A 17,968-nucleotide genomic window follows, 5' to 3' on the forward strand; every position below is an offset into this window, starting at 1 on the left:
TAAGATATCGATTGAAAGTGAGAAGACCCAAGACACACATTTATCGTCTAATTCATAACAAATAAATTAGGTATATCTCAACACCTCTTTTTTCAAGCTCAAGATGTGACAAAGCATTTGCCACTCATTTACCTTAAACGTTGTACACTCAAACAACTTGAACCTCGTACTTCTTATTGAACAAATTAAATTGCAATATGCTAGTTTTTTAATCCAAAACGACTAGCATTTCAATAATATATTTTTAAGATTCAGTACCTCTCTTCAATTGTCCTCACCAATTCTTCAAATGATTATCTATAGTTTCTCCGAAAGAGGACGTGAATATCATTCACCTATTAATTGAACAAGCATCTCATCTAGCCTCTTTTTCATGACTATGAATTTCATTCAATGTCTCATTCATTTTCTTAATAAGATGACAAATCAATTATTTCGTTCATCTAAACTATCTAAACTATTATCCACAATGCATATACAATTAAGATAGGACATAAAATGTAACCAAATTCTCACCTTTGAATTGATCGAGTCTCTCATCTAAACCCTTTTTCATGATTAGAAAACTCACTTAGGGTCTTATTTATCTTCTCAAATTAGAAGATAATACAATGATTTCTTCTTGGTTCGTTTAAGAGTTACTTTCAAGATGTCTCAACCTCAACTTATAAGTGTCTTTCACTAGTCTTCATCTTCTTGGTCTTTCATTCATATTGTGTATTAATTAAAATTGTGCAAATTCTTAATCACCCGCCAACTAAATTCAATTTTGCAATTTGGCCCGAAGGATTGCCTTGTCAACATGTCGACAATGTTGTCATCGGTAAATACCTTTTTTATAACAAATTTTCATACGCAGACATGTTTTTGTCAAGTGTAAAGCACATAATGTCACCACCGTCTTCATCTTGATTATCTCTTCCAATATGTTTCTTCAATAACCCTTTTCTAAGGAAAAATTCTCCAAACTCATTTTAGTCGAGAATTTATTCAAGTCAAAGCCCTCAACATAGTGAAAACTTTTTTCTACTTTTGACTATCTCTAAGAGTATGTCAATAAAAGTTTCAAATAATGTCACTCATATATGTCAAGATAACAATCAGTTATAAAAAAAATCTCCAACTAATTTTCAACAAGCATGAAGATGTATCGTTTGTTCTCCATATTTTTCTATCCAAATCTTGCATAAAAATAATTTAACAAACCATGTAAATAATTAGTGCACTCTAACTCATACCTTAAAAAATTATAATTCTTGGTAGAACACTTGAGGCATCAACACCCACTTGACAACTTCGCACTAGCTTTTTATTAAAGATTGTCAAACAAAACATACTCACAAGGTTTGATACAAATCCAAATTCGGACCTTATACACACATCAAAACCACACTCTTGCAAACAAACTTTAAAGTCACCCGATTTAATTAGAAAATCTTTTACATGTTGCATCAACTATCTTCCACAATCTGTAATATCGAATAAGCACGTCACCTTCTTTTCAACTCTAATTTTCAATCTCCACGTTGACGAATATTAAATCTCTTAAAGAGATAAATCACAAATCTCCATCATTGAGAAATTATAGTTAAACAAGCTTGTGAAAATTGGAACCAAATAGACTTAAATCCATTTTGTGAAAACAAACAAGACTTAAAGAAAAAATCTTAGTTAAAAAAATCTTAATTGTCGACCGCTTTAAAAAATTATTGATTGTCCTTCTCTCTCTATTTTATATTATATCATAATATATATATATATATCTTTATTTTTTTATTTTAATAGATTATATGTCTCAAATTAAAATAAGTCAAAAGAATAAACATCATTCGTTCCTACACGACGACTTTTTGTCACCTGCGCCCATTGGCGCCCTTCGCGAAAAACAAAAGAAACATTGTCTTCTTCTATATTCTTTTAAGACATCGTCACTGAGAACCGAAAAATATTTTAACGAGAGTTGACAACTCCATATCAATTGAAGATTTCAACTCAAATCTTTACAACTGTTAATTTTCTACAACCAATGTCGTTTTCTCAAATAACCAACAATCTTCAACAAGAGCATAAATTTGCAACAATTTCTTCAATGGTGATTAGGGTTTCTGTCATATTTTTGCAAATAGATTATGTTAAATAATCTTAAAACATTATGTTAGATAAAATTTAATTGTTAGATAAAATTGACCGGTCAATAAAAACTTAACAAAACAAACTCATTATGCAGGAAAGAACGGTCAAGAACTCCAACAGGTCAAGAAATCAAGTCGGCTAGAAGAAGCAATGACATATCCAAAACCTGAAGCTATCCGATTGAACTGAACAACCTGTAAACATAATCAGTTGAAGTGAATAATACAATCCAAATCCAACGAAAAGACTATTTAGAGAAAGAAGTCAAGGATATCAAATTAAGAATAGTGTACAGATTGGTGCAAATAAATACTTTGGGTATATGCAGAAGATGACATCAAAGCCTCAGACTGTGATATTGCCATATTGATACAAGTCTGATGATACGCTGTAGGCTGCAGAAGATTGCCTGAAGAAAAGTTATCATTCTGATATAAGTCAAAGGAGCAACCTCCCAGGTACAAGCAACTGTCCAACCGACAATTGCTATAATCAAGCAAAGACAAATCAAGTCGGTCTGCTCCATGCCTTGGAAGCCTAAACCGCATTTAATGCTATGTTGATCATTTGCTCAACCAATCAGATTCAAGGATTACCCTGAAGGTATCCGTTGAAGAAATGTGACCGTTGGCACATTTCACCTATAAAAGGAGAAGCTAAAGAAGCTGAAGAACAAGTGTTATGAGCGAACAACAAGTGTTATGCAGACACAGAAAGAGTTGTGAGCGAACAACTTACGAAGTTACAAAGTGATCAAAAGCCCTTATCTCTCTAAAAGATTCAAAGCTTGTGTGTGTATTTGTGAAGTGTATTATAATTTCTGTAAGAGTTGTAAGAGTGATTATCGAGCAATAAATAAGACTCGATTCTGTATTGTGTGTGAGTATTCCTTAGTGAATATCTTTCTCATTGTTTGAGAAGAAGGTGTGACGTAGGAGTTTTATCTCCGAACATCCATAAAAACCTGTCTCGTGCTTTATTTTCTGCCGGCTCCATATCTTAACCGACTCATATAATCCTAACCGCCTCACTAATCTTCAAACCGATACTCTCTGAATCTCATCTTTATTCATCATGTGTGTGTTGCTTCAATCTGAAACAAACCACTTCTGCACTTGAACTCGGTTCAAGGGTTTGTGACAGCTTGTGTAGTATTGAAACCGGTGTTAATTCTTAACCGGATTAGCGCCAACCGTTGAGTGTTGTCAGAGATTATCCTTTAGTCGGACTCTGGTCCACTATCGGCGATCTGGATCCTAACACATTATTTGATACTACTTGTTGAGAAATTATTTAATCTAAACACACGATAAAAGAAGATATAGAAATATTAGAGGGATAACGAATAATAAAAAACACAAGATATAAAGAGATTCGACCAATAATGTCTACATTCTCGGAGAGTCTAATTTTATAGTTTTTTAATAGATTAATGGTCCAAATAACTCTATCTTACAATATCTCTAGTTATAAGAGTACATTAAAAGTCATAAAGACTAAACTACTCTTAAGTCCATTAAAGACTTAAAACTCATTGCAATATATAAACTCTAATTACATATTGCCATAAAAAATACCCTAAAAAATCACCTATTACAAATCCTAAGAGAAATTAGTCAATAAACTAAGTCATATTGAGAGGTTTTTCTAAAATTCCCAATATAATCACATTTTATTTATCAATTATGAATCACTAAATTCACTAATTAAAATAAAAAAATATTTTTTATTTTAAAAAAGATTTATAATTTTATATTAATATCTTTCAAGTTAAAAAAATTATAATTTTTTAAAATAACTAATAATCAAAACTTTTTAAATAATTCAAAATTATTTATAAAAGTAAATAAATATACCTTGAGATCAAATGACTATCACCAAATGATCAAACAAACACCAAATAAACAATGTTTTGAAAACCGTTTCGGTCATCAACCTAGTTTTTTTTGTGTACTTCGGTCCGACCGGTTCAATCGGTTAAACCACTGGTTGAACCGCATTTTTTTTTACTTTTTTATAAATAAATTTAAATATATTAATACATAAATTATATATATAAATTAGTTAGGCATATAAAAAATAATCAAATAAATGCTAATTGAACTTAATAATTGTCAATTAAATTTATATTATACCAAATATCCATAATTCTCTACAATCAAATTAACAAATAACCATAATTCCCTACAATCAATATAACAATCACACCAAATATCTATAATTTCTTACAATCAAAAGATTCAAAACAACAATAACACTAATTTTTCATAATTCCCTACAATCAAAAGTTCAAAACAACAATCACACCAAATATACTTATAATAAGTCAACACCAACACCAACACCAACACCAACACCACCAACACCAACACCACCACCAACAACAACAAATATACTTATAATTAAGTGTTGCTTGAACTGAGAAATCCCTCCACCAAAAATAGTTTTTTCACAAAATGTGCATTGAATTGATCTCTTACCCATATGCTCGAGTAGAATTGCATATTCCCAGGCTGCATCCGACTTAGATCTCATATTTGGAATAGCGCTTGATTGTGTTGTTGGAGTTTCAGCTTCTAATTCAGGACGAGTAGCTCCCGAGTTAGACATTCCTAATAAGTTAAACAATTAGTCAATTACCAATCAATAATTAAACAAACAAATTAATAAATAATTAACCTATATTAAAGATTTGAAAAACAATTATAGATAATTAATAATTAATAAATTGAAGCCAATAATTAATCTTGTTCAGTTTGCCTTATGTTACTAACAGTAAGAATTTCATGTTGGAGAAACAAGATGCAAAATCTGAACAATCACACATTTAGATTACTAAATTGAAGCAATCAATCGTGAGCAAATCAGTAAACAATAAGCAAATTAATAAACCCACACATCACATTGAAGAACCCTAATTATACAGTACCTAAATTAAAAAACCATAATTGAAGAATCCTAATTCTTAGCATTTATTCTCTTCTAAACCCAAACACATCAATCCTATATTGATTTGTTTGCTGCTCATCAATGATAAACCAACATATTATCGGAAATACTACAGAAATTGATACTTACCGAAGATCTGAAGAACATCCGTAAATTTGACGAACAAACGTAGATCCGAAGAACAGCCGAAGATCTGAAGAATAGTCGTGAGTTAAGGAAAAAATTAGATAGTCGTGAGAAGAACAGTCGTCTTTCTTCTTTCGTCTTCAAGCTTTCTCCTTCGTCTTCAGCATATTTCTTCTTTCTTTATTCTCTGTTTCTCTTGTTAAAGCCTAAAAGCAAAAGTAATGATCATAAGCTCATAGCTCATAATACCGACATAAATAAATTAAATATTATTATAATAATAATTATATAAACTTTATATAATTACATTTTCAATCGGAAAAAAATCGGCCTGTTTTTCAGGTTAAATCGGACGGTCGGACCGAATTTTGACCGGTTCAAAAGGTGACCGTTTTGAAGATAAAACCCGGACTGCTCACCAAACCGTTTCGCGGTCGGACCGGTTGGACCGCCAGTCGGACCACGTATTTTAAAACCTTGCAAATAAACTCAAACGGGCAACAAAACCAATAATTCAATTATTAGTAATTTATTTATTTTTTTAAATAAGAGTTAATCTTATCTTGAATTCTTAACATTTAATTTATTATGAATCATTTTTTTCCACTTAAACTTCTTATAAGACTTCAAGTTACACAACAATTTAATTGTACAAATAAACAATCATATTATTTCAAAGATTTGAAACAGTCGAAACATAAATTTACGAAAATGATAAGATTTTGGTTTCTCGTATTGAAACTTTTTTTTTTTTAATTAAGGAGAACTAGTATGACACTCACAACCATGGTCTTCCGCTTCAACTCAAAGCGCTTTCAGATGAAATCGAACCCGTGACATTTTGGTTTTTTAAACCGACTCTTACCACCGAGCTACCTTAGTAATTTATGCTCGTATCAATGAACAAATTAACATTCCAACCCCAAAATGGGACATATGACATATCCCAAATGAATTTCACCATGAAAATGTTGACCAATTTGACTAATTTTACAAGTTGGAAGATTCAATTGGATCTACTTATGGCTCAAGGACTCTAATTACTAAATTTGGAAAAATTGAGTCTTTAAAAGATACTTATTTTTGAGAAAAGTAGAGAGAGAGAGAGAGAGAGACGCGCACACAAACATAGAACCTCTTCTTCTCGCGATCTGTTCTTACATCAAACTAGTAGAATTCTCATCAGTAAGATTTGTAATTCCAGTCAAATAGATTTCACTTCTCACCCATCGGCGATTTCCCCGGATTAGTATCTCATAAGATTTTTCGAAGCTTGATAGGAAGGATACTGAGAATCCTGTGTTAATTTGGGTTTGAGCTCTAGCTATGGCTTGCATAAAGTCCGTAAACAGATCGGCGTCAGTCGCCTTCGCGCCGGAAGCACCGTACCTGGCGGCGGGGACGATGGCTGGCGCTGTGGATCTGTCCTTCAGTTCATCGGCGAATCTGGAGATCTTCAAGCTTGATTTCCAGTCCGACGAACGTGAACTTCCTTTGGCAGGAGAGGCCGCAACTTCCGAGCGTTTCAATCGACTTTCTTGGGGGAAGAATCCTGGTGGAGCGGAGGAATTCTCTCTCGGATTAATTGCTGGTGGATTGGTTGATGGCAGCATTGGCCTCTGGAATCCTCTAACACTGATCAGGTACTGATAGGCAGATCAATTCGATTTTTTTCTTTCTTTTGTGTTCAATTAGTTGAATTTGGCTGTAGCTTTAGTTGACTGTATGATTCGAGGGAAGAAAATTGAAACCCTTATCCATTTCTTTTGTTTGTTTGTAATTGGGGGTGGCTGCATGATGGCTGTTGTAGGGACAGTTAAATGGATCATTCTATAATTGCTTATTCTTGGACTGTTTTTACTTAAAGAGAAGAAAAACATGCTTATATGGCTGCATTTTCAGCTTATTGCCAATGTTCTTATAGTTATAAGTAATTGACTTGTTTTAACTTTAAATTATGTGTTTTATCGGTCCATTCCAGTTCCGAGGCCAGTGAAAGTGCTCTTGTATCACAACTCTCAAGGCATAGAGGGCCTGTAAGTTTCTTCTTTTGCATAAGTGTATACATGTTTGAACTTTGTTTACTGTATTTGACTAGAAAATGACATCATTGTGCTCAATTTTTCTCTTTTCTCAGGTTCGTGGTTTGGAATTTAATTCTCTTTCACCAAACCATCTTGCTTCTGGTGCTGATGAAGGTGAAATTTGTATATGGGATATAACAAAACCTGGAGAACCCACTCACTTCCCTCCTCTCAAGGTATGTATGTTTGCTATAATGCTTATGTTCCTATTGATAGAGTCATTTATTTAACACTTTATTTGGAAACATTTTTGTTTATGGATCAATCATGTAGAAAAAAAGCCAATGAGTTTATGAATTTGTGTCGTACTAAGTTGAGATGCATCCCGTTTCCACATGTGATTCCATCTGGATGAGAAATTTGACAAAAATGATGTTGGATTTAATTTGTTTATTTATGCAGGGCAGTGGATCTGCTACCCAGGGTGAAATTTCTTTTGTATCCTGGAATAACAAAGTTCAACATATATTAGCATCGACCTCATATAACGGAACAATTGGTGAAGATACTTATACTTCTCTGTTTCCTCCTGATTTTTATATGGTGATTGGATAAATATTTATAATCTTTGTTTTTTCAGTTGTTTGGGACCTAAAGAAACAGAAGCCAGTCATTAGGTAAAACATCAACTGCCTGTATTTTGTTTGATGAGTGAATACAAATTTAAAAATACTTTAACTTACTCAACTATGAAATTATCAGTTTTTCAGATTCAAATAGGCGCCGTTGCTCTGTCCTGCAATGGCATCCTGACGTTGCCACACAATTAGTTGTTGCTTCAGATGATGATAATGATCCTTTTCTTAGAGTAATTTTTATGCTCGTGTTTTTCCTTTTATAAGTATGTTCACATGAGCATGTTCTTCATATATCTTTTTATTTTTCAGCTATGGGATATGCGGAACACTATGTCGCCAGTTAGAGAGTTTGTTGGCCACACTAAGGGTTTGTATACAAATTCTTGCTCATTACCTTAGGATTTTGGTGTTGTGCCTAAAAGAATTTGGAAGTCTTTTCTGATTTATCTTTCAGGGTTTCAGTTCCATTTTACTCAATCTATCTTTTGGAATCGGATATGGATGTTGTATATGGATTACGTTCTCTTGTCTTATCTTTTTCGGGAGGGGTTTGTGTTGTCTATGATTGATTTATAATCCGAGATATGCTTTCATGGTGAAACATCTACTGATGCTAGGATTTCTGTAGTATTCATATGTTCCCTTTGCTATCAAATGTGTCTTGAGATAGATATTGAAAATTTATTACAGGATTGTACTTTTTTTTCAACCCAAGAAGAGCAGTTGCAGTTGCAAACTTTAAATGATACTGTATTGTTTGCAAGAAACTGAACCAGAGCAATTTAGGCATGGAATTTCCTTTGTCTTAGCAACCTTCAGAAAACATGCCCATCTATATATATTTTCTTTCATAAGATCAGCTAAAAACTATCTTAATAAGCTTGCTAGCATTAAATGAATTGGCTTTCTTATTTTCACAGCTGAAGAATCATTTTTTTTCTTTTCATAAATGCTGATGCTCAAATTGTAGGTTATTTTTGTTTGTTGTTTAATATGCTTTTTAAACATGAAGGATGTTTCATTCTGGATTAAATATCATTTCTTAATTGAAAAAAGAAAGATTTCTCCTGAAGCTGTAGATCTCTGGCAACTACTGTAAATTTAATGAATTGCCGTTAGCTTAAGATACCATCAGACTATTCTTTTGTTGAGTTTGTGATATTTGTGTACCCTTTTAACTAGCCTCTAAGGAAATGAAATATTACCTATTAGCCCCTTGAACATGGACAAATTCCAAATGAATTTGTTGCTTCTACTGCATCTCTTGTTTTTTATTCAATTGCTTGATACAAAATCTAAGTTTAGTGTTGTTTCCTATCAGGTGTCATTGCAATGTCATGGTGTCCTAGCGATAGCTCATATCTGCTATCCTGTGCCAAAGACAATCGTACTATTTGCTGGGATGTTGTTTCTGGAGAGGTATGTACATATCCTAGATTGAGACACCTCAAGGCTTTCTTTTGACTCTTTGCTTTTAATGGAAGCATTCTTTCTTGTACTGATTTCCCCTTCTCACCATCTCATCTGTGCAACTCATATCAAACAGGGTTTTGATTTCACTCTCCACTTGAGGTTTCTGTAATGTTTGTTCCACTGTTAGATGCTAATGTTTTTTTTCATTTGTAATTTCATTTAGATTGTCTCTGAACTTCCAGCTGGAACTAACTGGAATTTTGATGTGCACTGGTATCCGAAGATACCCGGAGTTATATCAGCATCCTCATTTGATGGCAAAATTGGCATATACAATATGGAGGTCTGTTTTCTTGGCTTCAACTGATCTCTTGCACCAGTGCAAAAAAAAGTTGTGATTGCTGCTGGGAAGAGGATTCCTTTTTAAACTTATGCAATGTTTCCTTCATATTTCTCTAACCTCTATTGTTCCCATGGTTCAACTAATATTTTCGTAATTTCGTATTTCCATGGATTTTTAAGCAGGCCTATGGCCGTAATGGTGTTGGAGAGGGCGATTTTGGTGCTGGTAATACACTCTTATTATCTATTGCAAGCGTTACAACTACCTTGTGCACTTTTCAGCATTGAATCTTCCACAATGTCTTCCATTTGATTTTTGGCTAGATGCTTTTGTTTTAAGTAGCTCCCAGCTTTATTGATCATTCCTTTTAATTTGTGAGAGGATGTTTTCCATTACTCAAATTTATGTGACCCAAAAAATTATCACCTTGGAAGTTGAACTTCTGGTCTTGTTTAATGGGAATCAGTTTTCCATCAAAAGAAAATACTTGTTGACGATGGATTCCTAACAACGAGCAGTGATTATGCATCCACTTATACTTGCTGGTATCTGTTTGGATCAGATTCCAATTTGGACAGGGAGTCGAGTAATGCTTAAGCACATATTTTTGGATTCATTATTTCCAATAGGCAGCAGAAGGTTTGCTACTATATGCATGGTTGGAGAGCTTTCTCAATAGTACATATTTCAGACACTTCCTTGTTTAGGTTCTCCCCAAAAGTATATCATCAAGTTACAATTCCAACTTCTATTTTTTATTTATAAATTGTTGATTGTGTTTCACATCATCATGCATTTTCTGATTTTAGTCCATGTGCATCCATTCCAAGCTTTAAATGAGAGTGTATCTGCTTATAATTTGTTCTGAATGATATCGCTTCTGTTCAGCACCACTGAGAGCACCAAAATGGTACAAGCGTAAATCTGGAGTGTCTTTCGGATTTGGTGGAAAACTTGTTTCGTTTAGTTCTAAGGACGGTCCGTCTGGTGGTTCCGAGGTAGGTTTTCATTGCTTCCACACTGCACACTTGTCCGTTGATGATTATGTAATATTACTGCTGAATTGCTCCAGGTTTATGTAAATAACATGGTTACAGAACAAAGCCTGGCAAGCCGTTCATCTGAATTTGAAGCTACAGTAAAGGAATGGGACAGATCTTCGCTAAGGCTAATATGTGATAAAAAATCTCAGGAGTCTGAGTATGTTTTTCTATAACAGATCAACTACTTCATATTCTCCTTTCAAGGAACAAACTGAATTAAACGGCACATTAAATTGTTTAAGCAGGTCAAGTGATGAGAAAGAAACCTGGGGCTTTTTGAGGATTATCTCTGAAGACGGGGGAACAGCAAGGACGAAGCTACTTACACATCTTGGCTTTACTTTACCAGTTGAAGAAAAAGATAACTTGCAAAATGATCTGTCCCAGGAAGTTACTGATCTTGGAACTGAAGAGAAGGTAGCAAATCTTGTAGGGTACAAGACGGATGATCATGGAGCATCTACCCTCCTAACTGATAATGAGGAGGATTTCTTTAACAATCTTCCAAGCCCTAAAGCTGAAACACCAGTCTCAACTTCTGGGGATAAATTAAATGTGGGAGTCTCTCTTACCGGTGGCGAGGAGGAATTGCAACCAGAAATGGATGCAGAAGAGGATGGAAGTTCTGACTCATCATTTGACGAGGCTATTCAACATGCATTGGTGGTTGGAGATTATAAGAGTGCAGTTGTGCAATGTGTATCTGCAAATAAGATTGCTGATGCTTTAGTTATTAGTCATCTTGGTGGCTCTTCCTTGTGGGAGAGCACACGTGATCAGTACCTTAAGATGAGCCGCTCTCCTTATTTGAAGGTTTGTTTATTTGGCCTTTACTTGTCAATCTTTATATGATTCTCGTTACATGGTAAGTTGAGAGCTTAAATCAATTGTTCAACTAGAGTGTTATGTTCTTGACCACTCAGGGAAGCTCGAGTGGTAAGAGTCTTGAACTAAGAGACTCAGGTCTTAGCTTTGATTCCCACTGAAAGCACCTTGACTGAAGTGGGAGGTTACGGCGGTGGGATGCCTTGCTAACCTCTTCCACTGGCAAAAAACCAGTCTCAGACAAAATAAAATTCAATTGTTCAACTAGAGAGTTATTGAGTTACTTCTCTAGGTTGAGGGTTATGTTCTTGCCCATCTAGGATAGCTCGAGTGGTAAGAGTCTTGAACTAAGAGGCTGAGGTCTTAGCTTTGATTCCCACTGAAAGCACCTTGATTGAAGTGGAAAGTTGCTCTGCTAGCTTCCTCCATTGAAAAAAATAACGTTCCTAAAAAAATAACCATTTCATGTTTTCATTCACAGATTGTCTCTGCAATGGTGAGCAATGATCTGACCAACCTTGTGAGCACTAGGCCTTTGAAATCCTGGAAAGAGACTCTCGCTCTTCTTTGCTCTGTAAGTTACTTTGACTGGATAATAATGCTTATATGTAATTGTAGAATGTTAATTAGTTGTATGTTCTGGTTTTTCATTTCAATTAATCTTCTGTTATTTTAGAAAACTAAAAGATACAGAATTATTGAGAATGTTAATTTTATGACTTTCCCTCACTGATAAACAGTTTGCTGCGAAAGAGGAGTGGACTTTGCTTTGCAGTGCACTTGCTTCTAGGCTTATGACTGCAGGCAATATTCTGGCTGCTACTCTCTGTTACATATGTGCTGGGAATATTGATAAGACTGTAGAAATATGGTCTTGGAATCTTAGCAGAGAGCTTGAAGGGAAATCTTATGTTGACCTTTTCCAGGCAAGTATACTTACTCATGTAATCATGCTGAATACTGGAGCTTGTTTGATGTAGTTTTTTTCTGTTGAAATAAACCATTTTCTTTAGGAAAAAACCTTGTTTGATGAAAAAGTGGAAAGGGTAATTTAGTACTTTAGTTGAGGATTTGAATGATTTGATTGATGATGACATACATTGTTATTTGGATTAAATCCAAATAATCCTTTATCAAACAAGGCCTGATAGACCTGAATTTAACACATCTAGTTTATTTTGTCAGGACTTGATGGAGAAGACTATTGTTTTTGTTTTGGCTACTGAGCAAAAGCAATATAGTGCTTCTTTGTGCAAGCTTGTTGAGAAGTATGCTGAAATCTTAGCAAGTCAAGGACTTTTATCTACTGCTATGGGATATTTGAAACTATTGGGATTGGAAGAATTATCGCCTGAACTCAGGGTTCTGCAAGAGCGAATTGCCATGTCTATTGAGAATGGTCTTTATCTTTGGCTTTATCACTTTTGGTTCATTTAAAATGGAATTGTGGATTTTTATTTTATTGATGATTGGCAGATAGAGAAATTCCCAAGCCTGTCCAGCCTGAGTACCATCCATCACAGACTCCAACTGGGTATGGTGGCGTTCAGTCAAATTTTGGTGCGATGAACTCTTCTCAATATTATCAGGTGATTGCCCATTTTATTTATCGAACAAATGTTTAAGCTGCTTTTATTGCTTATGAACCCTTTAGATCTTTCATTTGTCACATAGGAATCAGTGCCATCCCACATGCAGAGTGTTCAAGACAATTCTTATGTTAATAGCTATCAACAAGTTCCTAGTGCTTCATATGGTAGAGGATATGGGGTGCCTGCTCCGTATCAGCCTGTGGCACAAACTCCAATGTTTCCATCGCCTGCATTACAGGAGTCACAGGTAAGCCCACAATTATTTTTTTTGTTAAAATAAAGGCGAAGATCATATCTTTAGCTTAGAAATTAGTACAACTAATTATAACACGTGGTCTCCAAAAGTGAGATCTGAAAATGGGTAACTAGTAATGATAATTGATTCATTTGCAAAAGTCTCCACCCCTCCCAACTTAAATGTCATAAAATGAAACCACAATCAAGCGATCTATTAATTTCTATAAAATCAATAACTTTTAGTTTTGTGCAATGGATACTTTTTTTTTGCTGACTATTGCAAGCACTCTACTTTCTAGTTAAAGACATTTATTTCTTGTAATGTCCAAGTGCTGCCTAAATGAGCTTGGTTCAATCTCTTCATTCAGAATTATGGCAACTCTTCTATAGTAGAGCTTTTGCAGGGTTTTTAGTATAGAGCTTGTGACTGTGCTGTGATGATGCTGTCAAGTAAATAGCCTTTTGTCTGAAGTTCAATCATTTTTGCTTTATGACTTTATGTTTCAGATGCAATTTGTGCCTCCACCTGCCAATAATCCACCAGCTGTCAAAACTTTCAATCCTGCACAACCCATGACATTAAGAAATGCTGATCAGTATCAGCAGGCGCCAACATTGGGTTCTCAGTTATATCCAGTAAGTACACTTCCCTTAGCTACTTTGGGAAATTTCCAATCTATGTGTTGATAAAACTGAAAATTAAGTGTTGAATGTTGAGTTCTGAATTTTAGGTGTCGAATTAATTAATTTTAAAAAATAAATGTTGAATAAACCAAATGAAAATATCTTACCGTTAGCTTAATTGGAGCTGAATCTATATAATTAAGTAATTTTAGAGTATAATTATCATATGAACTTAATTCATATTAGCACTTAATTATTCAGATTAAGTGATAAGTTGTTTTATCAAAGACTACCGGTGTCTTTGAAATATTCATATACATATTATTTTTCAGGGGACTGGATTTCCTAATTATACTACTGGTCCTTCTGGTGACGGTTCACTGGGATCCATCCCATCTCAATCTGGTCCGATCCAGGGTCACAAAATGCCTCCTCAGGTCTTCACTCCTGGATCTGCACCACGGGGATTTGTGCCAGTTGCAAATTCTGGAGTACAAAGACCTGTAATGAGTCAAACACAATCGTCTAGCCCAGCTCAGTCAGCTGTGGTGCCACCTGCCGCAGCTCCTGTAGCTCCAATAGCGACAGTACAGACAGCTGACACTTCAAAAGTTCCTGGTATTACTTGTTTTAACCATTTCTATGATTCAGCAGAGCTTTAAATGATATATCTTCTTTCATCTGGATGATGTTGTTGCTTATAAGTGTCTTCATTAAGGCCTTGTTTAATGTGGGTTATTTGAGATAAGGGCTTGTTCAATCTTGGATTATTTGGATAAGCAGTAGGTTATTTAATAATAACCTTGTTTGGTGTATGTTATTTAAATTGGGGGTACAAAAGTGCCTGGTATTACTTGTTTGAACCATTTCTAAGATTTAGTGGAGCTTGAAATGATATATCTTCTTTCATCTGGCTTATAAATGGATTCATTTAGGCTTTGTTTGATTGGGTTATTTGAGATTAAGGCCTTGTTCGATCTTGGGTTATTTTAAAATGACCTTGTTTGGTGTAGGTTATTTATAAATGAGTTATTTGGGTAAAAAGACATAATGAGTATAAATATATAATGTTTAATAAAAAAGAAAGAACTAGAATTATTTTGGTGGTTAATCTGAATAATGTGATTATTGATGATGGAATAATGGGTTATGTGAGATCAAATTCAAATAACTCATATTGAACAAGGTCTAATTTCAAATAACCCACTATCCAATCAATAGTCTACTCACTCAAATCATCATCCAAAATACCTTCTATCTTTTTGAAAACAATATATCTATTAATTATATATTTATAGCCCTACTGTCTTGTACCCAAATTATCCCAAATAACTAAATTATTTTATAACCTTAACCAAACAAGATTATTGGAAATAACCACTTGGTTATTCAAATAACCCTTCATAAGAAAGTCCTTAATCAGCTTTATGTGAATTGATTTGTTTTGGAACGATGGTTGAAAAAAAGCGAAGGGCATATTCTGGTGTTTTGGAAGGGCGGGGCTCAGAACAACTAGATAATTATATGATTAATTGGCTAATTAAGTTAGTATACTAATTAGATTAGGATTAGAATGGCTACTACTATATATAGGAATACAACATATTCATCCTTAATGAATTCAGCTGACTTTGTGAATCATCATTCCTTGTAACAGCTCATCTGAGGCCCGTAATTGCAACTTTGACCAGACTCTTTAACGAAACATCGGAAGTACTCGGGGGACCAAGAGCTGTGCCTGCTAAAAAGCGTGAAATAGAGGACAACTCCAGGAAAATAGGTGCTTTGTATGAAAAGCTTAACAGGGGAGATATATCGAAAAATGCTGCTGAAAAGCTTGTCCATATTTCCCAAGCATTGGACAATGGTGATTTCAATACTGCTCTCCAAGTTCAGGTAACACCTTTGTACTATTAACTATAGAAAAAAAATGTGTATTTCTTTATCGAAAGCAAAACACGAAACATTCCAGACCAGGCTTATAAAAGGAAAAAAAGTGAATGGGCCATGTTTTTTATTTATTTTTTATTTTGATCTATGTATTTATGCACAGGTTCAACTTACCACAAGTGATTGGGATGAGTGCAATTTCTGGTTAACTGCCCTAAAACGAATGATCAAAACCAGGCAGAATGTCCGATGAACTGTAATACATCAAATGTTGTGTGCTTAGAAGTCATTTATTTCTTCAAGTTCCCCTTATTCATTGTGCACAAGAAAAACTTCTTCAGATCTAGACAATGGGGGCTGTCTTTTTTTTAGCACATCTATCAAACCCTGATTAAATTTTACTGGATTTTTTTTTGTTTTGTTTTTGCTGGCTGTTCAATTCATACTTGTAGAATAAATAGATTTTGTTTTTGGGGAATGTTTTTATTGATAATGTGGTGACTTTTTGGGGGTCTTTTGAGTTGATATTCTTTGATGGTTGTTCCATTGACTTGTAATCTGATAGGTGATGATTGACTATATAATAATGGTTCTGTTTGTGTTAGACATGATGATGTTGTTTGAGTTGTTTTTTTAAGGAGAAATTGTTTTTTTTATTTGAAATTTGATGTCATACATCACATAGCCTGATCCTTAGAGGTTATGTATTGAGACTTCTCATCTTTCCCATGTCTTTTTAGGATTGTTAGAAAGTCATTTTGTCACAAGAAAAAATAAGTTTGTTGAACAGATTGCAGTTATTTAATTTAGATATTTAAATAGGTAAACTAAAATAATCAACCATATTTTATATGAAAAAATCAAAATAATTTTCTATCAATGCAAATATTATTTTTATTTTTTTACATAAATTAGCACGACCGTTTTTGGTTGAAAATTGGTTATGTCATTATTGTGGATTAGGGTGGAGCATTTAAATTGATCTAAATATATCTAATATAACGAATGTAACTAATAAATTTTAGAGTTGTACCAACTTTATTATTATATAATAAGAAAATTGTTATTATACATTTGTTTTTTTTATTTAATTTTTTTTATTAATTATTTTAAAATTAATTTAATGAGATATTATTATATTGATAAATTAATAATTTATTAATTTAAAGAGGTTTTATGTATGACTTATAAATTTTTAAGTTCAATGTACCATGGTACCATGTATATTATTTAGAAATGAAAAGTAAATTATAAAAATAAATACACATTCTATTCTATGAATATTTATTCACCAATTAATTAAATTTGTTAAATTTATTATTTTTGAATGAGTAAAAAAAATAGTTTATGTTATCAAAAAAGTTAGTACATTTAACCAAACATAACATTAAATATGGTTAGAAATTGATCATTATAAAATGTCCATTGAAAATTTTAAAATCACATCAATTATGACTCCTAAATTAAAAAGTGTTCAAAAATCAATCATGACCAATCAACAACGATAAATGTTTGAACAATATCTTAATATAAGAGAGATCACCAAGGATGCACTCAACAAGATTTGGTATGGTGGGTTGACAAAACTTTCAATTTGAAAATTAGTAAATGAATAATATCAAACACTCTAGAGCAATCATCAGAGTTCCTATCAGCTGATTTTGACAAAGATGAATCTTCCAAGCATCACAAACCAGTCAAATACTCAGACATAGAGAAAATTGTTTATGAATGGTTTCTCCAACATCAAGAGTGTGTGAATATAATAGAAGAGTTAATCATAGAGAAAACGGTTGAGGTGATGAAGCTTTTGTACATAAAGGAATACAATTCGTTGTTCTATTCATTCCAAAATGTAACTATATACAAGATTATAAAATTGAGATTCACTAATCTAGAGATCTCCAATATATTAATTAGGTCAACCATATATAGAAAAACCCAAGATAACTATTAATTGATTACATTTATTACAACCCGCAATCGAAGTAAATGTACGATGTATGTTGAGATTGGATCAAAATTTTCAAAAAGAACTCTCAAAATTTTCAACCCGTAATTTCGTACTCAAGTTGGAGATGAAGAATCAACGGAGAGAGTTAGAGGATATCATCAATATTATCATCAACAT

At 33.5% G+C, this 17,968-nt stretch overlaps 1 protein-coding gene across 1 annotated transcript; it reads left to right on the forward strand.

Annotated features, from left to right (window-relative positions):
- Positions 1-6,297: 6,297 nt before the first annotated feature.
- LOC124919417 (protein transport protein SEC31 homolog B-like) lies at positions 6,298-16,441 on the forward strand. The gene is made up of 22 exons (XM_047459649.1): positions 6,298-6,851; positions 7,190-7,244; positions 7,346-7,468; positions 7,695-7,791; positions 7,873-7,909; positions 7,995-8,100; positions 8,180-8,237; positions 9,192-9,289; positions 9,507-9,626; positions 9,809-9,851; positions 10,515-10,624; positions 10,699-10,826; positions 10,915-11,482; positions 11,976-12,068; positions 12,235-12,420; positions 12,680-12,893; positions 12,971-13,083; positions 13,169-13,333; positions 13,831-13,959; positions 14,280-14,565; positions 15,605-15,843; positions 16,001-16,441. Exons 1-22 carry the CDS (start codon positions 6,535-6,537, stop codon positions 16,088-16,090), a joined length of 3,375 nt encoding a protein of 1,124 aa, XP_047315605.1. The 5' UTR covers positions 6,298-6,534; the 3' UTR covers positions 16,091-16,441.
- The last annotated feature ends 1,527 nt before the right edge of the window (positions 16,442-17,968 follow it).

This window comes from Impatiens glandulifera, chromosome 1 (genome assembly GCF_907164915.1).
Source record: "Impatiens glandulifera chromosome 1, dImpGla2.1, whole genome shotgun sequence".
NCBI lineage: Eukaryota > Viridiplantae > Streptophyta > Magnoliopsida > Ericales > Balsaminaceae > Impatiens > Impatiens glandulifera.

Bases quoted from the DNA above. Each gene is read 5' to 3' on its own strand.
- LOC124919417 (XM_047459649.1), top strand. From the start codon at position 6,535: ATGGCTTGCATAAAGTCCGTAAACAGATCGGCGTCAGTCGCCTTCGCG. The intron at 9,627-9,808 runs GTCTGTTTTCTT...ATTTTTAAGCAG, and splicing joins TTGGCATATACAATATGGAG to GCCTATGGCCGTAATGGTGT. The intron at 13,960-14,279 runs GTAAGTACACTT...ATTATTTTTCAG, and splicing joins TGGGTTCTCAGTTATATCCA to GGGACTGGATTTCCTAATTA.